The following is a 21,778-nucleotide window of genomic DNA, read 5'->3' as shown; positions in this document are numbered from 1 at the left end:
AGTTTAAGATACATTTAAATTGAACTGGTTACCATTTTACATATTTCATTTCATTCTGAATGCTCAGATATTTAAACTAAAAGGCTCTTTTTGTTGTTGTTGTCTTGTTTTTTTTGTTTTTGCGGTACGCGGGCCTCTCACTGTTGTGACCTCTCCCGTTGCGAGGCACAGGCTCCGGACGCGCAGGCCCAGCGGCCATGGTTCACAGGCCCGTGGAAGTTGGAAAGAACTCGCGGCATGTGGAATCTTCCCGGACCGGGGCACGAACCCGTGTCCCTGCATCGGCAGGCGGACTCTCAACCACTGTGCCACCAGGGAAGCCCACTAAAAGGCTCTTTGATTTGATCAAAACTTATAACCAAAGGGATTAAAAAAAGTTTTCAAAAAATATTAAACATAAAACTTACATGCCTAACTGGGATAGCAAAAATCAAGATATTATTTACTACCTAGGGAAATCTCTTGGTTTATAATGTTTAGGAAATTTAATTTTAAAGTAATAGTCTATATTCTCTATATCAATGAACTAACAAAGGCTTCTGCAAATTAAGGTTCCAGAATACTTCCCTACAGCTTGTCTTTAATCCCAAAGGCATTAATAGTCCAAAAAACTTAAATATTTAATCATTCATTCATCATTAAGTTCCTAATATATCAAACTACTATGTACTTCTATATAGTTCTCCATATATTATAAATAAATCCATAAACATATACAGAAATAAAATAATTTTTGTTCTGAGATTTTGGACAATACTTCTTTCTACTTGAAAACATTCTTCTTACTCAGGGTGTATACATAAAATACATTTCAATCAGTCTCTTGAAAGTTGCATCCAGGATAAAAATAATTTAATATACCAAAAAATAACCGAATATCTAAAATGCAGTAACAAAAATACTCTGAACAATACTCACCATGAAAATAGTACCCTAATAATCTTTGTGTATTCATTCTAAGCAGTCTCAAGTAGTAATTGCTAAACAAAAGTCTTCATTTAAAAACAAAAGAAAAAATGATCATATTTTAGGGATTGTGATGTTGCTTTTCTATCCTGATTTCTTAAAAATATTATATCTTAAAAAAAAACTACGAATATACCTTGAATAGACAAGGGAGGCAATATATCTGCTTCTTTCCAACTTCCACTAATTTCAAAGTTATAATGGGAAATTATTTTCTGGAAATAGAAGTATCAACAGAGTTTACTTTCTCATTTACTTCAGTAATATCAAGAAAATAAAGTTCAAGTGAATTTGTGCAATTTTTGAACTTTTTTGTCATGTAGATGGGAAAAAAGTTTATCGTACCATGTTCCAGTTAATTTCAACTAATTAATTCAAGTAAATTCAATTACTATTAATTAATCAAATAATATTAATTACTAAGTATTATTCTATTAATACCCATCAATGATTTCAGTGATGAATAATTTATATGTTTTATAGAAGTCCCTGAGAACAAAGGGCTAACAAACCTATAAAATTCAAATTATAAGCTTCTAAAGTATTAGAGCTCATGTACTTTTTAAGTATCACAGAAGACCAAGTATGATGAATGATTAGAAATATGAACTCTACAAGATGATTATAAATGATTTAGGAGGAAAAAAAATATGAAAATGCTACTGAGGTTACTTCTATATAAAAAAATAGACCAGATATAAGGCAAAACTAGAAGTAAAGTTACATTAGCTGCTAATACATGTATGACCAGACTTCAAATTTCTTACATTGAAAACCTGACTAGTTATCAAACTGTTCTAATATAACCATTCTGCTTATTATTAAACTTTGTTTCTTACTAAACAATACCAAGGATGACCAACTTGACCTGTTTCTTATAAAGGTTTTATTCCATTACATGATTATTAAAGGATACACACACAAATTTAAGATGGACAAGCCTAGAGGCATTTTATCCATTCTGAAACCAACTGAAACTTTACCCAGTATGCTTTCACCTCTTTTAATGAATTAACATTTAAGACTATATAATTTTCTTTATGTAATATCTAACACATTGATATATCCCATTGGTAGCAGTGGTTGTTTCAGTTGTCTTATTATTGTATTAAAAAAATACTCAAAATGTATATGCAGAAAAGGGTCCTACTCAGGAGACTCTTCACCTATTCCAGGTTCTAAGGCAATTAATTACAATTCTCATCATAAGTCTTTATAATTTAAAGTTCGAAAAACGTTGGAAATAAAAAAATCTACGAAATTTAATTTCATTACAAGTCCTTCCCATTATTTTCCACTTACGATCTTTGGAAAGACGATGGCTCTAAGTTGGGTAAGATAATGTTACACAGCATTTTTTAAACTGCAATACTTAGAGCCCTAAAAGGTACGGTTGAGCGGTAAGAGCTGGAATTTCATCTATTTAGATATGAGCCAGATGAAGCTAACGTTTACCTTCAAGAATGATCCCACAAAGCACTGATTATTTTAACAATTAAAAAAATCTACTTAAAACTTAAATAGACAGCAAGACAGCAAGACAGCAATAAGAAAACCAGGCGATGAACACAACCTTACGTATAAAGTCTACCTACAATTTTTAAAAACTTTTAAGGCAGAGTTTCTTATTTATTTTTATTGAAGTGTAATTGATTTACAACGTTGTGCCAACCTCTGCTGTACAGCAAAGTGACTCAGTTACACACATATATATTGACATTCTTTTTTTTTTTTCTCACATTCTTTTTTTAAAGCCAGAGTTTCTTAAAACTTGCTCCTCAGACAACCAACTTCTGAATTACCTTGGTGCTTTATTAAAATGCAGACTCCTAAGCTCCACCAAAACCCTGCAAGATCTGAGTCCCTGTAGGGTCCAGGTATATGTATTTCAAACAAACTGTCAAAATGTTTCTACACACACTAAAATTTAAGAACTACTACTTTTAAAGTTTAATGAGTTGCAAGTTACCTCCTCCATATCCCACCATTGACCAAATAAAGCAATAATTGAAACTGTTGGAGAAATCCACTAAAGAGAAATTAAATTATCAACATCAACATCTTTTCCATTAAATATAATTTTATGAATTTACATGCAATTTTATTTTTCAGTCACAAAGGTGTTTTGTTGTTAGAATGCCAATATGTTTAAGTACATACCATTTTTGTGGAAGAAACCAGTAAATGTAAGCTGCAGATGAGCTGACAAGCTAAACAGAACAAAAAAATTTTATCACTTTAATATTCTGTAATAAAAATAACCTAAAATTTAAAATGTAACACTGAAATCAAAGCTACTTCAGCTAATTTACAAACATTTGGCTGTCTAATTCTTAACTCTGTTCAAGCCCATGACTCCATGCTCTCCCTGTTAAGTATGACACCCAAAACTGTGTTTATACACATTAAAAACACACACATACGTACATACACACACACACACACACACACAAATAAAAACAAAAACACCAAAGAAGCAAGGCAGAAAAAAACAGACCACCAAATAAGAGGCAAGATAATTTACTGTGCTTTAGTGTGCTACCTATAAAATGGGGGTTTCCCTTCCCACCCGTCAAAACGGTAGCTGAATCCAGGCAAAAGTGTTTGAGTATTTTCAAGCTACAGAATTTCAGCCTCCTAACAAATGATGCAGAACCATCACTTTCTACTTCAATTAGGGATGAAATACACAATCACAAATCTGCTATAGATTTGTAATTTACTGTTTCAACTTGTCATTTTCACTTTTAGTTTTAGAAGCAATGAAAAGGAAGCATAAACTATAATGATCCTTTTGTTTTGAAAAATATTTACTACCAATGGAAAAACTATTAAGTTGGGACAGAATAAGCAAAAACATCAACAGGCTTTTGTAGTACCTTTAAACTGGAAAAAGAGCAATCTACCTCGTGATCAGGAGCCATTCATAACTTTCCAGAACAGATGTTGGGAAAAGGGAAGCAGTACTTTTACTCAAGAAATTTACTACAGAATCAAAGTAAATAGCAGTAAAAGGGCAATAGGGATCAATAAAGGGTACTTTTTTTTTTTAATGATGGTGACAATCTACGCATTCTTATAATCAGAGGGGAAGAGTTATGTAAAGATTTTGAGGCAAGAGAGCGTTAAGGAACAAGTAATGACTGGAAATGAGGACATACTATAAAGAGGTTAGCTTTGTAACTTTGCCCAGGACTCTTCTTCTTCTTAGAGAAACAGGAGGTAAGTGAGATATTTCAACAGAAGATGTGAGGATGCCTCTATTTTCTTAGTGAGGTAATCTATGAAAGTGTATGCTAAAAAAACTACAGGGTGGGGGTCCTGAAGGGCATTTCTAGAACGATACTAAGAAAAGTATGCTAGGATACCAGTAGAGAGCAAAATGACTATGGTGGAGTAAAAGTGTAAGGGTTCAAGCAGAGTTAGAAAGCATAAACATAGAAAGGAAAAACTAAGAATAGCAACTATAACTTAAGTATCAAGAAAATAAAATGGGGGGCTTCCCTTGGTGGCGCAGTGGTTGAGAATCTGCCTGCTAATGCAGGGGACACGGGTTCGAGCCCTGGTCTGGGAGGATCCCATATGCCACAGAGCAACTAAGCCCGTGAGCCACAACTACTGAGGCTGCGCGTCTGGAGCCTGTGCTCCACAACAACAGAGGCCACGATAGTGAGAGGCCCGCGCACCACAATGAAGAGTGGCCCCCGCTTGCCACAGCTAGAGAAAGCCCTCGCACAGAAATGAAGACCCAACACAGCAAAAATAAATAAATAAATAAACTCCTACCCCCAACATTAAAAAAAAAAAAAAGAAAGAAAAAGAAAAGAAAATGGGATTCTTGAAAACAGGTAATTCGTGTATATTACTTTCTGACACATATCAGATACATTTCAAAAAAAAAAAAACCACAGCAGCCGGAGTGGGGAGTTGACTATAAACAGGGCATGAGGGAATCTGTAGGGTTTATCTTAATTGTAGTGGTTGTTACCTGACTGAATGCATCAGAACTATACACCAAAGAGTGAATTGGACTGCATATAATTCATACCTCAAAAAAAAAAAAAGTACAGGGCTTCCCTGGTGGTGCAGTGGTTGAGAGTCCGCCTGCCGATGCAGGGGACACGGGTTCGCGCCCCGGTCCGGGAGGATCCCACATGCTGCAGAGCAGCTGGGCCCGTGAACCATGGCCGCTGAGCCTGCGCGTCCGGAGCCTGTGCTCCGCAACGGGAGAGGCCGCAACAGTGAGAGGCCCATGTACCACAAAAAAGAAAAAAAAAAAGTACATTAAGGGGATCAACTGTAAAGGAGCTCAAAGGACTTTTTCAAGGTAATGAAAATGTTCTATATCTTAATTGTGGTTATGCTTGTGCGAATGCATACATTTGTCAAAACTCAAACAATATACTTAGGGTGAGTGTACTTTATTGAATGTTAATTATACCCAAAGTTGATTTTTAAAAAGTATATCTACCATCTATGAAATCTACATGCCATTTTACTAAAAGATAATTGGCATTTTCCTATCAAAACTGTTCCATAAATGTAATCTACAATGCAGAATTGGGGAAACTCCAAAACAAAACTGAAAGAAATATTCTACAGTTTCCATGTTAGAAGATAATCCATTAGTCACAACCAGTCTATCCGATTCTTTTTTTTTTTTTTTTGCGGTACGCGGGCCTCTCACTGTTGTGGCCTCTCCCGTTGTGGAGCACAGGCTCCGGACGCGCAGGCTCAGCGGCCATGGCTCACGGGCCCAGCCGCTCCGCAGCATGTGGGATCTTCCCAGACCAGGGCACAAACCCGTGTCCCCTGCATCGGCAGGCAGACTCTCAACCACTGCGCCACCAGGGAAGCCCACTCTATCCTATTCTTAGTTGCTTCAGTTAAACCTACATACTAAGGCCAGGTAAATTTTCTTAAAGTGATTTTGTATGAATCATTCCTTTCTCCAATTTTCTAATGGGTCCCCAACTGCGAAATCTTTTGTCTAACTGCTGTCTGTAATATGGTTCCCATTCCTTTTTACCTCTACTAAAGCCATATACAGGAAAGTAGAATAGGATGACAAAATCCAAGCTTGAATTCTGGCTCCAGTTATTAGCTGTGACCTGATATCTATAAAATGAGATAACCTCTCTCAAGATTGTGAGGCTTGGATAAAATACTAAACAATCCATCAAAATACCCTCTCCCTCTTCTACAAAGACCCATCCCCAAACATCCCAGAGCTTAATTTCCTTTACAAGCACTTGTATTTACCACTTTTTTGTCACAATTTTTTCACACACATTCTCTTTTGACATATCAGTGTCCTTAGCACCTAGCAGTCTCTTACAGAAAGGCACTCAACAAATGATTTTCAAAAGGATAATGATGTCCTCCCTAGAGTAATAAGATTTTTAAGGTTAGGGATCAGAACCCATTATACTGTAGTACTTATAATATTATTTACATTGTTTTTATAGGGAATGCGATTCTAAGTTCCAACTGTGAAATGACAGAAATACTTTGCATTGATCTACCCCAGAAAATATTTTAAATTAGTGTTATTCAAAACGTGGTCTGCAAACTGAGGTCATTCGGGAAACTGTTACCATTCCACAACAAGGCAAGAAGTTGAGAATAAGACTTTAACCACTTTCATAAAAACGTAACATTGCCATAACATCCAAGTATGTGATCAGTACATTTACAAAAGTATCCATCTACAAAAGACTGGAAATTAGAAACAAACAAAAAGGTCGCCAAAGGATGGTCTGAGACACAGTTTTAATTGCTACATAAGTTAAATAAGATGGCAAGCACATTCAGCCACCATTATAATGTTTCTTTGAGAAAAGGAATTCCAAATTTCAATTTACCAACTTAAAAAACAAACGGGAATGTGATTTGCTATGCACAATTTCCCCTCCTCCTTCCCTTCCTAAAAGTAAACACTCTTGATATGTACCTAGAATAAAATGTAACAATGAGGCCTAGTTGATGGCCGAGTACAAGGAAAAAGGGCAGTTTTCTTTCCCTTTCTGATTTACCCTCTTCCCTCTCTTGTGGCTACTGTGTCCACATCTTAATTGGTTAAACTGGATCAGAAGAAGGGAATGAGAAGAAGGGAAGAAAGAAACATGGTCAGGCCTATTTAGTTTTAGGCAGCAAAGGATCTAGCTTAGATGATCAAGATAAGATATCAGATAAGGATTTGGTTCACCTTTGTGATGTGTTCCCTATCCGTATCTTAGGAAGCAAGCAATATGGCAATAGGAAACTAGAGGGGGAATGTGAAATTTGGGGATAAGATTCTAAACACAAGTACCTGACAATTCTAAAGAAGTCTGCAGAACAAGGTTAAGTAAATTTAAATTCATAAGGGACTAACATTTTGAGATGAGAGGAAACTCAAATTTTAAGAACAGCCAGATCCCACAGAAGGACCAACATTTTTATGCAGGAAAGAAACCAAGATTTGTACCTTGAATTTGTACACATTAATCTCATAGTGGCAGGTGTAAGGCTTCATTTCTAGGGTCATGGCTGTATCACCTCAAAATAGCCCAAGTGTGATGATAAGCTATTTGGCATCTACACTGTTACATTCATGCTATGATGTATTATAAAGCTGAGGAATTGGTGACTGCATCAAGCCCATTATTCTGGAATCCAATGTCTCTTTCCAGGTTCAGACCTAAGGATGAGAACACTTTGTAGTGAGAAGATAAAGTTGAATGAGGGGTGGGAGTCCATTACATATAAATGAATCACCTCCCAGAAGTATCCTAGACAGAACATAAAGGGATTATTGTAAAGCCAAAGATTATACAAGAAGGAACATTTAAAAAATTTGTTCCTATCTGGGCTCATTATATCTGGCCTCATTATATAGTGTATATATGTATACATATACATAATATATATGAAAACTGTAAATGTTAAGATGACTAGTGTTCATAATTAGTATATTGCTTCACCCCAAAGACTATGCATCGAGCTGTTTCTAAAAGTTGTTTATTTTCTTTAAGAGTGAAAAAACAGCCACTGCATTCAGGAAAAAAGAAAGTCAATAGAGATATGATTGTTTTGGGGAAAAAAAATTTGTTCTTAAATACTTAAGATTTTAAGAATCCTATACGTTCAGTGGTGAATGATAAGGCATCTTCAGGAGTAGGTATGTACAAAGAAATCTATGGCCCAGATTCTGAAAAACGAACAAAACTTAAGTTTGAAAAAATGCTGATTTGAAAACAACTTCAAAACTTACAATCAAGACGGAACTGTTAAAAAAAAAAAAGAGAAAGGGGAGGAAGACATCAGATCTTATTATGGTGGAAAAGACAATCAACTTAAGAAGCAGCTTGAAGTTTTAAAAATGCAGCTATATCTGCAAAAGAGGTGGCTAGGGAAACACCATAAATGCAATATATCTATTTAAAATAATTTATGGCTTTCTTAGGATAAAGACCAACATCCTTAAATAGCCTACGAAGCTCTGCATTATCTGGTCATGGCCATCTGCTCTAGCCTCATCAAATGTCACTCTCCCTACTCTCTCTAGTCAGCGACTCTGGCCTCAAATGAGGTTATGTATAATATTCCCTTTATCGAGAATCACCTATCTGCTCACCCTCTATCCCCATTTTACTCCTATATTCATGTTTCAAATCTCAGCTCTCACTGAACATCACTGTTCCCAAATCCAACTTTCAAACAAGAGCTGATTCTCCTGCTTTATATACCCATAGTTTCCCTATGTGCATTTTTCTTTCCCAGCACTTATTTTATAATTATATTTATTATACAATCATGTCTTTTTCTCCTAAATGCCGATAAGTTCCATACAGGCAAGGTCTTCATCTGTTTTGCTCATCATTATATCCCCTAGGACTTAGTATAGTGTCTGGGTCATGGTACACTAAGGAAATGGGAATCCCAGAAAAAAAATCCCAAACTTTGTTACAGTACAAAAAGATGATAAAAGGAAGATTACTAATTCAAAAGTTTAGGTTGTAATAACAACAACAAAAAGTGATGAAAGGTACTTTACCTTATCAACCTACTAAAAACATAGGTTTGAAAATATATCTAGTAGATGTTCTAGTTCAGTTACCTTTGGAGGGGATTTCTCCAGCTACTAACAGTGGACCAGGAACAGAAAATGATTAAGTGGAAATGCTTCTAATTTGACCACAGGAAATACTTTTGGAAGCAATTCCAATTTGGGAATCTTTTCATGATACCTTTCAGTCAGTGGAGATGCACTTAGAAGACAGGAGATATGACTAGAGAACTCCAAAATTGGTAGGATTAATAGCCCAAGAGACCCCCTGGGATCCTGCTAGAACAGAAAACTACACAAAGATCAGAGATTTATACCAATAAACCATGGTGCTTGGTCAAAACTCAAAATAAATTCAAAACCCACAATATACTGGCATGCCAGAAACAAGAGACGGAGAAGATAGAATATAGGGCATTATATCAGAAATCCTAAAAACAAAATAAAGATATTTTAAATATACATAACCACACCAAAAGAGCAAGGAGAAAGATTAGGAAAAACCTGGAGACTAAAGGTTTGGTCACTAGACTATGTGAAAAACCTGGTCAAATAGTGTGACCACTATGAATTTCTAAAATTTGCTAATTGTTGTGGAGTTTCAGAAGCCACTGTTCAAGAAAAGAAACCATCTTCATAGTTGGTGGGTGTTATGGTTGAGTTTTAAGGTTACAAATGCAATTCTGGTCTATTGTCACAATTGGATACCTTAAAGAAGTGAAAACCATAAAATGTCCCATGTTTCTTTCTTCTATCGGCTCCTTCCCCTAATAAATTTCTGCCATTATCTGCGACAAGCAAGACAAATATAGATCTAGAGTATAAAACACAAAAAAGATCCTGGGACACCAACTTTATTTTGCACAGACAATGCCAGGAATTTGGTTTTGTTTATAAGTCACTACAACTGTCATAAACAGGTCAGGCATTTGACTGTTCTAAGCTTTGGGCTGTAGTACTATAGTAATTTGGGGTAGCTTGATATTCTCCTGGAACTTTGAGAATGAAGTACATTGGGTTTGAGAGTGGAGACATTAAAACTGTGGAAGTACTAAAAGAACATGAGTTCCAGTGGAAGACATCCAGATAGTAGCTACTGAACAGACCCAGGATCCAATTAAACTGAACAAGATCTCTATGTTTGAGATGGTAAAGAATAAAAATATAGATGGAAATACCTTTTTGTATATGATTTAAGATTTTAACATCTACTAATTAACGACATGGAACAACAAAGGTTTATTTTGTTCTCTCAGAGAATTTGCCCATAGATTTTACAAGTAAAGTTTTACAATGCTGGCATTATATACTGGTGTCTAGAGAACTTCTTACAATCCTAAGTGATAAGTTTAGTAGACCTATTGGTCTACTAAACCAACTGTGCTTAATTTGAGATGAGAAATACACTGAAGAAATTTAATAATATAGGGCCTTGGGGGTAAACTTAAAATGAAGCAATTTCTCAATTAATTTTAGTGACTCGGGGAGCAACAATGAAACATTCATAAAGATGGGGGCCAGGGGGGTGGTTGAAGCACCTAGTACAGTAACTCAGTACCTCCTGGGCCTAAAGTGCCTCACTGGGTATTAAATAAGCATGGTCAACTCCAACAGAGTTAGGTCTGTTTCAAAAAAAAAAAAAAAAAAAAAAAAAAGATCTTGGGTGTTGAAATGACCAACTTACTGGTCCCAGCTAGATCCTAAAGAATGAAAAAGTTGTTTTTCAAAATTACAAGCAGGAATTCGATGCAACCCTCTGATGTTTCTGTGAGTTGGTTAACAATACCCCTCTTATAGTACTGGCCTAGCTACTGAACACACTGGGTCGAAAGAAATAAAATTATTGGGTGAGTGATTATTCAGAGAGAACTGACCAGTATAATCTATCTTCCTCACAACACACATTATAAAGGAAGTTCTGTAATATTTATCAAAGCCAGTGTCACAAGGAGATAGTAGTAAGGTTTAGCAGGGATGAAGGTGGAACCCTGATGGGAAAGATGAAGAAAAGGGTCAAGTTTTCTTCTTCTTGGTTCATTCTTCCTTCTCACATGAGCCCTGAAAGACCTGGAGAGCAAACTATTAAGGTGTTTAGGAGAAAAGAAGTGAGGATGTCAGATCAGGCTCTGACTATAGCTTTATACTTTAAGTTAAAAAGGCCCTGAAGATCCCAAAAGCTCTGTCCAGGGTAGGTGAACAGTCAATATCTGGAATAGAAATTCAAGCAAAGAATAGAGAGTGCATAGCTGGGAATATTCTCAGTCTTTATAAACCTGTATTGTAAGGTATTCCTTGGGCAATAATAGATTAGGTAAAGATTTGGGAATGGACTATCAAAGTTTATTTACAAATCAAGATCGCCTAGATATGGAAATATAAATTACACTTCAGTCCTACAAGACTGCGAGATACTGATACAAAAATTTTTAAATGCAATAAAGAAATTCCAGTAACAAAATAATCTAATTGAAAAGGCGAACTTAAAATAAAAGCAATTGAAAAATGACATCTTATACTAGTCACAAAAATGAGAAAGCAGGGCTTCCCTGGTGGCGCAGTGGTTGAGAGTCCGCCTGCCGATGCAGGGGACGCAGGTTCGTGCCCCGGTCCGGGAAGATCCCACATGCCGCGGTGCGGCTGGGCCCGTGAGCCATGGCCGCTGAGCCTGCGCGTCCGGAGCCTGTGCTCCGCAACGGGAGAGGCCACAACAGTGAGAGGCCCGCATACAGCAAAAAAAAAAAAAAAAAAAAAAAAAAAAAAAAAAAAAAGAGAAAGCATAAATGAAGCATCATTAAGTCAGTGTACATCCTATCTAAATTGGTAAGATATGATTTAAAACTTCAAGAGAAAAAGAAAAATCCATGTGGCAATTTTCCCAATTCCATTTTTTTTTATATCTAGTATTTTTAGTTCTACATTCTTCCTAAAAGTAGTCAATGAATAAACAAATACCACCCAAGTCCCTGGTTCTCTTTAGAATAATATTCAACTTTCTTTAGTTTACATATGAAAGAATAAATAGAAGCATACTGTCGAGGAATGGAAGCATACTGTGTAGCCTAGGCAGATATTAGGCTAGTCAGAACATTTAGGGATTAGTTCTGGGTAACACATGTGAAAACAGACAATAAGATTCCATCCAAAGGGCCAGGTTTCTGAAACTATCATGTGATAAACATATTTCAAATATAAACTAAAGTTAAGAATATTTTGCCTGAAAGATGTAAATAAGAGCAAGGACAAGATGGGAAAAAAAAAGAGAGAGCCTCTCTCAGAATTGTAGATGATTACTTAGAAGAGATGTGATGTTGTGAAGCACCTGGCACAGCACCTAGTGTATACATTGAGTATACCATAAAAAATGAGTCTCTGGGGCTTCCGTGGTGGCGCAGTGGTTGAGAGTCCGCCTGCCAAAGCAGGGGACACGGGTTCGTGACCTGGTCTGGGAAGATCCCACATGCCGCGGAGCGGCTGGGCCCGTGAGCCATGGCCGCTGAGCCTGCGCGTCCGGAGCCTGTGCTCCGCAACGGGAGAGGCCACAACAGTGAGAAGCCCGCATACCACAGAAAAATAAATAAATAAAAATAAATAAAAATAAATGAGTCTCCATCATTCTTTAGATGAGGGAGTAGGATTAATACTAACTACAGAAGTTACAAAAACTTTGATTCAGAATGCAAGAAATTGGTAGCAGAGAAAAACAATAATGAACAGAACTGCCTTAGAAAACAGTGAGTTCCCAGCATTAGAGATATTCAAGATGAGGCTTAAGAACTGATTCTCTGCCAGGGATGCTACAGAAGTAATCCCTGATTTGTGAATGAGTTTGGACCAACTGACATCTAAGGTTCATTCTAGCTCCTTACAATATTGAGGTGATCACTAGGAAAATGATCACTGTACTTTTTCCTCTTTCCTGAAGTATGTCACTTAATGTAAACTTATAGGTTATCTTACCTATGAGATTCTTGCTCTCCTTTCATTTTCTCTACTTTTGATAACATATCATCAACTTTAAATGTTTTCCTGGAAGAAACAGATAAACAAAATAATCACTTCTCAACTGGGAAAAACAAACAAATTACACTTTATTGTCACTATAATAGGCAAGTTGGAGATCTGATTTTATTTATAATAAGATAAATTATGGGATGGTTAGCCGTAACAATGAATACTATCCAGACAGTGTATGTTGTAATACAGCAAACAAGCCTTCAAGTCCCATCTCAAATGCTAACTTTTCCACGAAACCTTTTGTAATTATTCCCAAACCAGAGTGATTTTTCCCTACCTATGGCACTTGGTTTACATTTATTTTGACATTTAGTCTCCTAAATGTGAAACTTGCATCAATATTTTATTTCTACTAGATTATTAGCTCCTGAAGGGCAGAGATTTGTTTTCTTCAAGGAAAGCCACATAGTGCTTGGCATATTGCCTTATACTTGGTAGGTGTTCAAGCATTTGTTGGACTGAGCCAAACAAATGCAAATTATGTATATTTTGAAACACTCATATTTCCATTAAGTAACCTGACAAATATGGATATTCCATAAAACAAATATGAAGTTAGTAAAACACCCTCAAAGATTAGCAGCAATGGCTAAAGTTAAGTATGTCATTTTAAAGAGATGGTTGTCACCATCATGAAAAAAATTTGAAGTTTAAAGGACATACCCATCAAATCATAACAGAATTATCAGCTTTTAACTTAACAACTTTAAGAGAAAAAAGTAATTTCCAATAATATAGAAGCTTATATTAAGAATAACCACACCCCTAGCAAGCATTTTAAGAATGACTGGATTCTAAAACAAGCCTCATCTTAGTTCTGAAGGTGCTCGACTATATACATTTTCTAGAGGCTGGAAAACTAGACCCATGTATGTTAACTGGAAACAAATATTTCTATTTATACTCATATATTTCCTTCAAATTTAGAACTTGGAAAGATTCATGTATTCTTGTAAAATTTGAATTCAGATATTAGAAATGACTAATATGCTTATTCCTCAAAAACAGCTATTGTACTCAATTACTAAAATAAAAATTATCAGTAGAGAAATGTTAATGTAAATATATTGTAGTAAAACACTGATAGGAACAGCAGAATTGATACGATCTATATTTCAGGTGAATCAACAGCCTCCATTAACAAAAGATTTTTATAAAAAAGCTTCTCTCTTTACCTTCAGAGTTACTGAAAACCTCAATATTAAAGTTTCACCCAATAAAGCATAGTAAGGAGTACTTTATGAAGGATGGCAGGCAATACATTTTCAATCTCCATAGATAAGAGAGAAGAAGAAAAATGTAGGATTCTTTTAGGCTAGTTACAAAGATCTTTTCGGTATAAATACTGAAATGTACTACTGAGGAGGGTTGTAAAGTTACTGAAAACTTTTTAGAATAATATGTTTATCTTTGTGTAAGGATTAAGAAGAAACCCTGTCTGTAGGAAGAAAAGTTAAGACTGTAGGTCACAAGGTTCACCTCTTCCAACTTTATGGAGTTGTACATAGGAAAACTGAATATTAACAACCATTTGAATAGATCATACAGGTAACCCAGCATTCCTCAGGAAAAACAAAACAAACTGCATAGGCAACTATACAAAAGCAGCCCCACCTCCCAACACCAAGTATTTCTGTTTCTTTAGAAAGGTACTGTTACTATAGCTCAGATTTAACAAGGGAAATACTTATCAAAAGGTCATCATAAAGGAGAATATTCTTAAAATTCAAGAAATTTTTTGGGGAGTATTCAGAAACAGCTTACATAAAACCTACTAAAATGGATTCAATAAAAGATGCCGTTGTCCTCACCAGTATTTCCACTGTGCCAGTGTAGTGTCAGCCTACAGAATCTGAATACCTCTATGAAGTGCAACTAAAGTAAAAGGCAAGTTTAACAAATATATCAGATTTAATGTTACACCTGCTTGTACAACTTCAAAACGAGTGATAAGTGTACTCCAACAATGAATATTATGTTGTTGTGTAACAGTACAAAAGGAGTTCCAAAAACATTCTGAGCAAAGGGATTGTACTAAAAGCAATTCTGTAAAAGCAGTTCCAAAAACATTTGGAACAAAGACCACAATCACTGGGCTGAATTCATCACCTTCCAAAGTCACCAACTACTTTGAAAAGGACAGTGCTCATTTGAAGATATTAAGTTGTAGTATAATTTGTTAAAAATCAGTCTTATTCTCTTTTGTCATTCCGGTGAAGTCTATGGACCATCTTCTCAGAATGATGTTTTTAAATACCTAAAGTGAATTACATCGAATTATAAACATCATATTGAAATAGTCCTGTCTCTATTTTCTATTGATTGATTGACTGATCTATTATCTATCACTTCTCTATTAGTGTAGTAAATAAAAATATCTAGTAATTTACTAATAATTGCCATTATTGCAAAGCAGGGACCTTAAATTGTATTTCAAGATCTCCATAAAAGTTTTAATTTGCTTGAAACTATCTTGGATTCTTTTGGTAATAATAGTCATAGATACTGCTCATAATAGTGTTGTTTGTTGCCTAAATTTATAGCCAAATAAAATACTAAATTTCACTTAGACTTTAGTAAAATAAAGTGTAATTAATTTTTCCACCCAAAAAAAAAAAAAAAAAAAAAAATCAGTCTTATTGTCTTATATACACCAGGCATACAACAAAAGAATTAAGTGATTCCTAATGCATTTTTACACGGAAGTAAACTAAATGGAATGTATATGTTTCTTGGCTGGAAAACTGCTTCGAAACTGTCCAAAAGGACAATTTTTTACCTAAGGGGTACTAAATTAAGAAAGTTCATTTCTACTGCCATGCTTTTAAAATTGCCTCCACTCATTAGCAGACAACAGAAATGTATCCCACAACGAGGCAGTCAAATAGTCTAATAAACAAATATGATGTATATTTTTTAATCCACTTATGGATTAAACTCAAATTTATTTTGAAAACACTTTATCACTTTAAAATTAAAATCGGGGGCTTCCCTGGTGGCGCAGTGGTTGAGAGTCCACCTGCCGATGCAGGGGACACGGGTTCGTGCCCCGGTCCGGGAAGATCCCACATGCTGCGGAGCGGCTGGGCCCGTGAGCCATGGCCGCTGAGCCTGTGCGTCCGGAGCCTGTGCTCTGCAACGGGAGAGGCCACAACAGTGAGAGGCCCGTGTACCGCAAAAAAAAAAAAAAAAAAAAAATCGGGCAGCATTCTAGATGATAACTGCAGTACTTAAAAAACATTTTTTTTTGGCCGCACCTCAGCACGTAGGATCTGAGTTCCCTGACCAGGGATCGAACCTGCGCCCCCTGCAGTGGAAGCACAGAGTCTTAACCACTTGACTGCCAGGGAAGCCCTCTAGATGGTAACTGATCTTCCATATTAAAAATACTAAAAGAAAAAGTTTACTACTTAATCAAATTCTCCTAGTTTTATAGAGTAAATCAAGGGTCTGCAAATTATGGACCATTGGCCAAATCCAGACTACTGTCTGTTTCTGCACAGCCCATGACCTAAGAATGGTTTTTACAGATAAAACATTTGCAAGTGATTTGATAACAGAGAATACTAACTCTAAATCCCAATTAGGCTAAATGTTATCCCTCCCACCCCACAAAAATAAAAGAATCCCACATTTCTCACTAGTAGGCACATATTATAAAACACTGTACTCCCTGGCTCCAGTGGTTAGGACTTGGCGCTCTCACTGCCAGGGCCGAGGTTCAATCCCTGGTCAGGGAACTAAGTTCCCGAAAGCCGCGCAGCAACCCCCCCCACCACCCCCCAAAAAAAAGAAAAGGAAAAAAAAAACCCACTGCACTCAATTATTATGTTTTGAATTTCATCAATAAAAAAAATTCATTGATATTCATTTTCTCTTTTTGTATAAGTACCTACATACTACCTAATATCCTCAATTCCGTTTCCTGGACCACAAAGCCTAAAATATTTACTATCTGGTCCTTTAGAGAAAAAGTTTCCTGAATCCCGGCATAGAGTAGACAGGTAAAGAGCTGACATAATTCTGCTGCCTAATCCATCACCTTCTTCCTAGTTATTTAGGCACCTGGCAGGTTTCACCCATTAAATGCAATGCGCTCTCTCTCTCTCTCTCTCTCTCTCTCTCTCTCGATTCAGAGCGATTACCAGATGACAAATAGTTTTAACGTTTCAATCTTTCAAAATACATCTAGATATATCTACAAAGCTAAACTATGTCTCGCTGTAAAAAACGCGGTGCTCATTTAATAACCAGTAGGAGTCTCCAAAGGAGTTTAGTTTCAAAGTTTATTGAAAAGCTTAATGGTTTTACTAAGTCAAGACTATAACAATACCAAATGCTTAGTAGAGGTTCTCTCCTTTAAAGCTGTTCACTTGATATGCTCAGTAAATAATCATAGGTGCAGAACAAGAAACTACCATTCTATAATTATATATGGTTAAATGTTACAAAGCAAAAACAAGCTGACACCTTCGGATTCCACTTTAAGACTAGGTGATTAAGGTTAAGAAGTTTTTAAAGACATTCCTCCTACTGACTTCAAAAGTATTTCCCTTTTAATAAGACAACCACCAAAGATATAAAATGAGACTTTCTGAACCTATCATCATAGAAGTGAATTCTTTATTGTTAGAACATTTAAGAAATATTCAGACATTAACTGTTAAATTTATGTATCAAAGATAATTCCCATGAGCCCTTTAGTAAATATTTAAATCCTCAACTTCTACCAAACTTGAAAATAACTATTAGCACAGAGTAAAAAACATTAGTCAGTAAAATCACTTCATTTACTCCACTACCAAATTATTTTTGTTAGGAAAAAACTGGCAATCAACTGGGATTTACAAAAATGATACTATTAAAAATCACGTTGCAACCAGTTCACTCTTTCACCTCAGTTTTCATATTTAATCTTTCATCAGAAATCATACTTTAAAACAAAATTTTAACATGGTTTGAACAACTTGAAATAAGATTCATAAAATGTACCTTTTGATGTTTGTTCTGGAGTTTCGATGAGACATGTAAGTAAGAGTTCTATGCAAAAATATTGGCTATAAAAAAAGTTAAAATATTAAAATTAAATAGGTGAAATTCTAGGAAAAAAATAATATCAGTAAATTTTGTTGATTACTTACCGCTATAAGATTTCGTGTTCGAAGAAACCTATAGATCTGCGTTGGTTCTAGGTAACAGAAACAAAATCCAAAGTTATCTAAATTTACTCATTACTTAAGTTGTTAAGAAAATACCAACCCAGCCCATGTTATAACCAATATAAACCAATAACCTATTATGGAAACTATGTAGTGAATATTTACATCAAGAAAATAAGTACGCACAATTAGATCAAAAGACATTCAATCTATAGCATACATTCACAAAATGCATCTACATTTACTTTAAGCTTCTCTACAATCTAGTTCTTAAACCTTGCATTTCTAAGGTAGCTATTTTTAAACCAGTCTGTATGCAGAACTGAAAAGAAGTAGTTACATTCATTTAACTTAGTTAATTTAAACTATTTATAACCTATCGCCTTCTAAAAAGTAGCTAAAATGAGGTAGTTGGATTCAGTAAAAGAACTCTTTATTGAAGCCAAATAACAAAATAAAATGTTCACTTTTTAACTGGTCTTTTCAAAAATCTGTACAGTAGTCATCCGAAATGGAATAAAACGGTTACCTAGATAGGTGTCCTAATACAGATATAATCAAAGTGAAATCCAAGACATAAGTTAGCTAAAATTTTCGATGAATATTGCTAGTTATAGTTCAAGTTTCTATTTTGCTCAGTGTAAATATTACCTCAGTATGTAAATACTACCTCAACACATATTTTTAAAATAATAGATTCCCAAAGTGTTTTTAATGCTGTTTAGTTAAAATCTGTTATAAAGGACTTAGGTTACAGATAGAAAATATTTTACATACAAGTACCATAATACCAGTTACATTAATGACCTGTTAGTATTATGTTTCTTTAAATAAAGCAGTACAAAAATGACCTAATATGACTAACTATATTAGTAAATACATCAAAGCATATAAACTTCTCAGAAACTAAGATCAATATCAGAGAAGAATCAAGTTGTTTTGTGACCATATCTAACTCTTAATGACAGTTCATCTCTCTAAAGTAGACTCATCAAAAAAGCAAAACAGCTAAAACTTTCTTGCAGGATTTGTCTTCTCACATTTAGAAAGAATTTTTTAAATTTCCACTTAATCTTCAGTTAGCTTAGTTTTAGTTTCAAATAAACTAAAAGGAGATGAGATGTTTTAGAAAGGCTGCAAACACGTATGTTTACTGTCATAACTGTGCTTTAGTTCTCCACCATATTTCCAACTGAAAGCCTCTCCAGATTTCTGAAAGTATATTGAGCAAACGCTAGAATAATGTGAATCTTTCTCAAGCAGGTTAAATACTAATTTCAATAAAAACCGAAATTCCTTGTATTAAATTCCAATTAGAATTTCATGAAGCACTAATGAGAGAGAATGAAAGAAGGGTATTAAACAACGTAATACATCTTTCCAAGAACAGCTGATACCATGTCCTTAACATATGTCACAAAAAAATTGTAAATAAAGACATTGAGTGGTAGAGCTGAGTTTATTCAAGTCTCTGTAAGATATCTAGCTGTAAAAGAGCATCCAAATTACAACATCCATACAAAAGCAAAGAGGAAAACAATCAGGATGTAGTATTCATTAAAGAACAGTTCAAATTACTCATAGTCATGACATTTCTTATATATTCTATTGTTTCTTTCCAGACACCTTGCCCCCCTTCCCAAATTAAGTCGTAGCTTTGCCCTCGAAACAGACCTTAAAAACAGAAACTGACATCAGAAAATGTCCCGAAATTAAGACAACTACAAACGGGCAGAATTCCGAAATCGTCTAGAGAGAAATAAGATGCTTAAACACTGCCTGTCTCAGTTTACGTACCCATGAAACGGGTGGAAAGATGTGAAAGATGCAGAGCATCAAAAGGTGCCATGTTAATGCACCAAGTTAGTGCGAAGGCATTTCAGACTAATGACAATTGGGTCGATTTTACTGCACTCCTCTCTTCACAGGCTTAATTTTGCTCCTCTAAACCTACAACCGACAGCCTTGTACTTCTATAGTACGGAAGGCATGAAAGAAAGCAAGAACTAGTCCTGAGATCTGACGGTAGATCCAACTGTACAGTCCAACTGTGACCTCCCCACCTAAAAAGCAGCCTGCTCTCAACGCGGGGCCCCATGCCTCAGCTCGCGTGTAAATCTTCGGGGAGGCACGAACCTCACCTGGACCCCCTAGTCCACCTCCTCCAAAGGCCCTAGACTTCGGGCCCCCTCGAGCCGTAACCCCGGAAGGCGGAACGGCCCCCTCAATTTCGCCCTCCACTCCCGAATCAAACCGACTCCCGGTGAGGAAAGGGGTCCCAGCACGAGTGTCCCGGCCCCCTAACGCTGCAAGAGTGGGGATTCCTGCCCTCAAAGCCTTCATCACACTCACTCTCAAAGGCCTGGAGGAAAAGCTCGTGGTCAGCCTGGACGTGCTCCATTTTCGGCTTCTTCACCGGTAACACCGCGGCCCCCGCCGCTGCCGCCACGGAGGAGGAGGAGGAGGCCGAGTAACTGCCGCCGCCTCCACAGCCCCCGCCGCTGGATTTGCCGCCCGACGCCGTCGCCGCCGCCACCGCCGCCGAACCCCCGAAGCCGCCTCCCCCGGACCCCGCGCTGGGCCCCGAGCCGCCCCCTCCCCCACCGCCGTGCTTCTGAGGCGCCATCGCGGTTCCTGCCTCCTCCCCCCGCCAGCTACCCGCCGGGCGGCCCCGGAGAGTAAGCGCCGGCAATACCAACCGCTCGCCCCAGCAGGCTCCGGCGGACCGAGGGGGGAAGGAGGAGAGAGGGGAGGAGAGGGGAAGGGAAGGGAGGAGGAGAGGAGGGAAGGAGGGAGGAAAAAAAAAGTGTCTCCTCCTGAGAGCCCCGCTCCGCTCGGGAGACCGCTCACCCTAGCCTGGCCTTGCTCCGCCCACTTCCCCCGCCCGGCGCTCTGATTGGCCGGCGGGAGCGCGCGCCGCCCGGCCGCCCAGCCTGTTGGCCCGCGGATTCCCCCGTCAGTCACGCGGAGGCGCTTCTCGCGGAGGCGCGGCTTGGTTGGCCCGTGCGCGCTGCCGATCGCGGGCCCGGCCGCCTCTTTGAACTGAATTCGCGGGAAAATTAGGGGTCGGAGCGGCCTTCCTGCTGGCCCCGGTGCATTGTGGGGAGAGAGGGACCCAGCGAGCGGCTTAGGGAGCCGTTTCTCGCCTTCTGAGCGTCGTCAGTCGCCGACCCCGGGGGATACAGGACCCCTGAGGAGAGGCGGGCCTCTGAGGAACGGGGGGGCGGGTGCTGGGGGGGGGGTCGAGGGGCTTGTTCAATGAACTGAGATCCATGCCGGATCATCGAGTCTCTAACTTCACAGGAAGGGGCCTGCCTGGCGGTTGGTCGGGTCGCTTCTGGTCTGAGGGGCTCGCAGGGCGAGGACCTCTTCCCCGGTCCCCTCGTCACCACGTGCCTCAAGCCACCCTTGGCCGAATCCCACCCAGCGAGCCTTGGAGAGGACTGGGGGCAGCCAAGGGGTTGCGGCTGCTGCTCCACCCAAGGGAGCGATTTCTAGGGAGCAGGAATGTCCTATCAAATGAGGAAAAGGATTTTCTGTAGGTGCGGTGAGGCATCAGGATCGTTACTGAGAGCGGTTGTGGCTTCTC

General features: G+C 37.6%; 1 protein-coding gene across 2 annotated transcripts in view; it reads right to left on the bottom strand.

Moving 5' to 3' along the window:
- The window catches only part of SUZ12 (SUZ12 polycomb repressive complex 2 subunit), a gene marked incomplete at both ends in the record, with an annotated part of 38,048 nt that extends 17,233 nt beyond the window's left edge, over nucleotides 1-20,815 (bottom strand). Inside the window, 5 exons of one of the 2 annotated variants that reach the window (XM_079726200.1) lie at nucleotides 3,127-3,176; nucleotides 12,974-13,042; nucleotides 18,023-18,087; nucleotides 18,172-18,218; nucleotides 20,542-20,815. In XM_079726200.1, coding sequence (XP_079582326.1) covers nucleotides 3,127-3,176; nucleotides 12,974-13,042; nucleotides 18,023-18,087; nucleotides 18,172-18,218; nucleotides 20,542-20,815 — 505 coding nt within the window. The remainder of the gene's footprint in view (nucleotides 1-3,126; nucleotides 3,177-12,973; nucleotides 13,043-18,022; nucleotides 18,088-18,171; nucleotides 18,219-20,541) is intronic. The other variant, XM_079726201.1, reaches the window with a different exon arrangement.
- Nucleotides 20,816-21,778: the final 963 nt, after the last annotated feature.

Source organism: Hyperoodon ampullatus, assembly GCF_949752795.1.
Source record: "Hyperoodon ampullatus genome assembly, chromosome: 19".
Lineage (NCBI taxonomy): Eukaryota > Metazoa > Chordata > Mammalia > Artiodactyla > Ziphiidae > Hyperoodon > Hyperoodon ampullatus.
Note: the sequence above shows the minus strand (reverse complement) of the source record. Positions and strands in the feature narration are given on the sequence as shown.